The following is a 6,000-nucleotide window of genomic DNA, read 5'->3' on the forward strand; positions in this document are numbered from 1 at the left end:
ATGAATGTTTATTGCAACTACACAGAAACTCTTAAATGTATGTATTTATCACTGATCCTCTCCGTTAAGTTTTAGTATCCTGTATGCCTCTATTAATGTCTTGTATGTAACAATAAACATATCTGACCTATACAACCTACATCATTAGTTGTTACGTGCACAACAAAGACTAGTGTTCTTTACCATATTTCTTCCTCTTGGTCACATCCTCCATGTTTTACTACCATAATTATAAAAGTAATAATGTTTTTATTTACAACATGTCACAATTACAATGAGAAATATTTAAGTATCCAGTTAGTGAATTTGTTTATGTATGCTGTTTGAATAATGTAAAACTCAACAAAGATCCAAGTCATCAAAACATTTTATTGTCACAACTAAACAGTAAACCAAACTTACCTGATGATTTGACATTAATTTACTTTGATTTGGTGAAAACAGTAAAAACAAAAACATTTACAAACATTGCTATACAATAAAGTTTACCTATTAAAAAGTAAAAATTTTAAACAGTTCCAAGGTACCTTTATTAAGCCTTAAACTATCTCCAGGCAGGTAACTTTTGTAGCTAGTTAACAAAACCTTTTCCAAATATCGTACATTTGTTACTCTTACACATGTAATACAACTTGTTCCTGAAACTGGGTAAACTTACCTCATATTAGCTGATGCCTTCTCATTGAAAAACAATTCTTAAACAAAAAGGAACTGATATGAATGTTTATAGCAACTGCTCAAACTCTTAACTATACATATTTATCATCACATGATACCCTAATTCTTGTTTTATCCAATAATTAAACTTTATCCTTGATTTCAAAGCTATGTTTTATTATGAAATGATAAAACTGCTTGAAATGTTCAAGAAAAATGTTCCTTAAAGAAAGAAAAGGGGGAACTAATCCAGGTTTGCTCACACATACAATCCACGATAAAATTAAAGAAAAGCACGACAAATTTAAATTGATCGATAAGATGGGAGATTTAGAAGATAATGTAACGTCTAGAACAATGGTGGAACAGAAGATAAGAATACCAAAAAAGATGGAAGAAGAAAAAAGATAGAAATGTTAAAATTAACAGTAATGACTTCTTTAAATGTACTGAAAGTAAATAAAATGATGGGAAAAGGGTTTACGACCTTCGAGGGATGACAGAGAAAGGCTAATTTCTGAGGATTACGAGATAGAAGGTTCTTAAATTTAGTTTACCAGTTCCAATAATGAATATTTAGGAAATGGAAACAAGACTGAACAAGACGAGTGCATTAATTCTGAACTTTAAAAAAAAACAAAACTGGACCACATAACATTTCCCTAATGGGTTTGAAGGGTATTAAGGATTCAACATGTGAGCCGTTTGTTATTGTTTTTGAAAGTCCTTCAATCGTGGGTAAGTACAAGAGAATTGGAAGGCAGCTAATATAACTTTAATTCAAAGGAGATAAAACTGTCCCAGTAATTATAGGCCTATTAGTCTTACATCACTCAAGGGAAGAGTTTTGAAAATTTTGATAAAAGATGCATTGCAAAGTCATTTAACAAAACTTTGAATTTTATTGGATAGTTAACATGGTTTTACTGAGGGAAAAGTTTGCCTAACAAGTCTTTAGAAACGTTACTGCTTATTAGATTTGGGTAAAGGTGTATATTTGGTGTATACAGATTTTCAGAAAGTATTTTAACAAAAAAAAATATTTGTGTACATGTGGGATAATTTAGCTAACTAGGTAAAAGAGTGGTCGGATGGTGGAAACCAGATGGTTGTCATAGAATAATAGTTTAGCCAAATTGAATAAATATAACTTTAAGCTAAGTCTTAAAACATTTGCTCTTTTTGATCTGCAACAGTGACATGGATGAAAGAATTGTCAAAATATTACATATATTTGCAGATGACAACAAAGTCTTAAGTGTTGCTGGTTATGAAAAAGATGCTGCTGATTTACAAAAGGATTTAGATCATCTGGCGAGTTGGGTAAATAAATTGCAGTTGGGTTTTAATTATAATAAATACAAGATAATGTACATAGATTATCATAATTTTTACATTGTATCTACATTAATAGCAAATACATGTCCAAATGTAAAAAGGTTATAATTTAAACATACTGGTTACTGATTAGGCCACATTTGAAATACCCTGTTCAGTTTTGGGCTCCTTACCTTAAGAATAATAGAGTTGTTGGAAAGGATTCAGAGAAGGATTACTAGAATTGTGCCCAAGATGAAGGGGTTGTCAAACGAGATGTTAAAATCTCTGCAATCATTTTCTCTTGAGAAAAGAAAAGTTCCAGGGTATGTAACTTGGTTTTTAAGATTAATTGAATTGAAACATCATCCATTTTCATATTTATTGGTGATAAAACTAATTTATAGTTAAACTGGATAGATATATCTTGATAACTATATGAATGATACGAGCTCACTTTGAATTTTTATTCGTTAGCTTTAATTTAGTTTAGAAAATGGGGCAGCCCAACTAGACAAATACGTCTCTTGTTGCCCCTAAGTATGTTATGATACATGGCATCGTAACATGGTTTTAACAAAAGTTTATATAAAAACTTAGGAAAAAGCTTGAAAATAAAAAACAGTAATAAATTCCCAAGACATGACGAGCACTCAGGAACAATAAATAGCATTGCATACAGTAGGTACTTCATCAAACACTTCATTTAGTAAGGATGGGTGACTAGTGGTATTCAATCTACAGGCCTATTAACCAATTATATCTGATTCCCATACAAGCAAAACACAAGTTTGAGCAGCATTCCTATCAACTAATGTATTAATTCTAACATGTTTTACTTTTCCTATGTGTATTCACACTATTATTTAATAAGTAATTTCTAAATCAGCACTGGTTTCATACCAGCGAACTCTTCTGAAAGTAGCCAGAAGTGAATTTTGCTAAAAGACTAGAGTTTTGTTTTAAAACAAATAACCTGGATATTTGTCATTTGATGTATGATTGATTATTTACAATTAAGTACACAGCTACACAATGGGCTATCTGTGCTCTGCCTTCCATGGGTATCAAAACCAGTGCAAGTTCACAGACATACTGCTGTGCCACTGGAGGGCTATTTGCTATATGAATTGTTAATATTGATTACATACAAATATGTACTGGCCGTTATGTACATTTGTTTCAAAATACACAGTAACCTCATTCTGAATTTCTGTTTATCACATAATTTAAATATTAAATTAGATAATGAAAGTATGTTTTACTATTAATGAGGATAACATTTAAAAAACAGAAGTACCCATTTTGTTTATGCACTGTCTGAACAGGATAAAAAAAATATTCACTATAGATTTGAATTACCAAAATTTTTCATAGTCACCTACCATGCTGACCGAACAGCAAGTTTGTCTGATGATAATTTTATTTGGTGAACATAAAAATATTAATGTTTACAAACATTACAATTCATAAAACAATAGTACATCTATTAATAAGATAAAATGCCCAATTTAAATTTTAAAAACAAACATCAACAACATGCCTTTACTAAGCCTTAAGTAATCACTCGTGACTTCCGTGTATCATACTGTAGTCTGTAAATATATCCATGTCTTTCTGATGACATCAAACCTTCTGTAAACATTCTACATTTGTTGTGTTAAACTTATAATACTGTTTTCATTATTACCTATTCAATACATCTCAAGTTATGTGATAACTTTTCATAAAAATAAATCCTTCATTTTCAAACAGCTATTATATAACACAAAAATACTCACACAATTCACAAAAAAATGGAAACCACTTACAGAAACTATAAAGAAAACACAATATAATTATTTTATTGTTATATGATATTGTAATTCTTTTTCTATCCAGTGACATTGAAATTTGCCTACAACTGCTTTCAAAGTCACTTTCAAGTGGCACCAGTAGGTCTAGTCATTACCAGCCGTTTTTAACAACCCTGCTAATTAATTAAAAATACATCTTGGAAAATGATATATAGTTACACTTTTCCAACAGTAATTTTATTAGTATTAACATACATTTGTTTCTTATTTATTCTTTAATAATACATAAAACATTCAGTTATGATGTACTGAAGCAGTCACACATTTTCCAGAGCTCCACTATAACTTGCCATATTAACAAGTTTCGTAACTTTCTCTACTGAATGTTATTATTTTTCCTGAACTTTTTAGAAGACTGTCATTTTCTTTTAGTGTTTTACAGAAAATTTAACAGTATTTCTCACTTCCTGTAGCCACCTTTATACAGCTGTTAAAAGTCAGAAGTTAAAGTAACAGTAAAAGATATATAATATGGTTACAAGTCAAAAGAATTCTATTTAAATTGCTAGTTAGGCCTCACATAGACTACTGTGTACAACTTTGCATTCTTTATCAACAAAATATATTAACTTATTGGAAAGGTTCTGAGGAATATGTTATCTTCTGGGAATTTATTAGTTTGTCTCAACTCTGAAAAGCAAAGGATAAAAATGATCTTTTTTAAGTATTCAAGCTTCCCTAAAGGGAAGTAATAGAATTAACCTGATTTTTTTTGTACTGTATTCTGAAAACAATTGGATGCATGTTTAACATGTACACAAGGCAAGCAAAATTTCAAAGCTGAATATTTTTTTCTAAAAGGGCAAATATCTTATAAAATTAGTTGCTGTTATCAACACTAGAAGTTGGCTCTGTACAATTGTTTAAATTTGACCAGAAGAAAAGATACATAGAAAGTTTTTAAGGCCTTAATGATTCTCTGTTTTATATTTGTTGAATGAAACATCATACTACAACAGTTACAAGTGAAACTCGAACTTAACAAACCTTGTCATTTTGTAGGCATTCTATAACAGCATAATCGTTATTTAATATGCTACGATCACAAAGTCGACGAATATCTGCTGCACACTCTTTACGATCAGCAAGTTTAATCACGTCAGACAATTTTGAAACGTCATTACCTGGATTGGCATAAACTGGTAATAGGTCGATAATTGTGAAGAAGGAAAACAACAGAATTTGTAATAACACACCAAACATTTTCAGCGTCAAAAAAATACAAACTCAGTGGTGTTGTGTTACACTTGTATTACTTATATAATAAATAGCAAATCACTACCTTACACGTTACGCCTACACTTCTTATTCATTTAAACTTAACTTCGTTTGGTTAGAAAAATTCACACGTTAGGCTTAGAAATAAGCAATCTCAAGTGCACCCTAGTGAATAAAAAGCAACAACATTTATTTAATCCCGTTTTTTTTTTTTTCAGGAGATAATTTGTGAATACCTAAACTTAGGTTTTTAAATAATGAAAAATATTTATGAAGTTATTCACTGATTTTGAAAATTTTCAGATATCGTAAGCTTATTCACAAGTGGACACTCATAACTCAACAGTAGATATGAGCAGAAAAAGAGAGAGAATTTAGGGTGTGAGTACGAAAAAACCATACTAGACTAAACTCAAAGTTTTTGATGAAAAACATAACCAAATACAAAACGCGCATATTAAAGTTTGAAAAAAGCCATAGAAAACATACTAATTGAATTTGAGATATGACATAGGAAATGTTTAGAACGATTGTAAGGAGAATACTAAAGGAGAACAGAAGAAGTACAGAAATGTTTTAACAAGATTGAATAAGCCGTTAGGAAAGTACAGAAGTAGATTAATTAACATAAAAGGGCACTCTTTCAGAAACTGCAAACAAATGTGTTAAAAACTAAACTACTTCCAAAGAATAAGAAAAAAGAAGATAAACTAGTTTGAATATTTATAGTAACTCAAGGAAATGATATCCTGAGGATTAGAACACTCCATCTGTCATAAGGTATATAGGCATATTGTGTATTTTTAACGCCCTTATTTAACGTAAGACTTTTGAAAATCTTTATACATGCAATACCATGTCTTTATAACACACATCGTCGTTCATAAAAGCTGTTAAGTATCTTTTGCTGTAATTACCTACAGTTTTTGGATTATTCACAGGTCGGAGTGTT

General features: G+C 30.2%; 1 protein-coding gene across 1 annotated transcript in view; it reads right to left on the reverse strand.

Moving 5' to 3' along the window:
- Positions 1–5,222, reverse strand: part of Glg1 (Golgi apparatus protein 1) — a 49,049-nt gene extending 43,827 nt beyond the window's left edge. The window contains exon 1 of the mRNA XM_076517962.1: positions 4,818–5,222. Coding sequence (XP_076374077.1) covers positions 4,818–5,033 — 216 coding nt within the window. The 5' untranslated portion in view covers positions 5,034–5,222. The remainder of the gene's footprint in view (positions 1–4,817) is intronic.
- Between the last annotated feature and the right edge of the window lie 778 nt (positions 5,223–6,000).

This window comes from Tachypleus tridentatus, chromosome 1, assembly GCF_004210375.1.
Source record: "Tachypleus tridentatus isolate NWPU-2018 chromosome 1, ASM421037v1, whole genome shotgun sequence".
Taxonomy (NCBI): domain Eukaryota; kingdom Metazoa; phylum Arthropoda; class Merostomata; order Xiphosura; family Limulidae; genus Tachypleus; species Tachypleus tridentatus.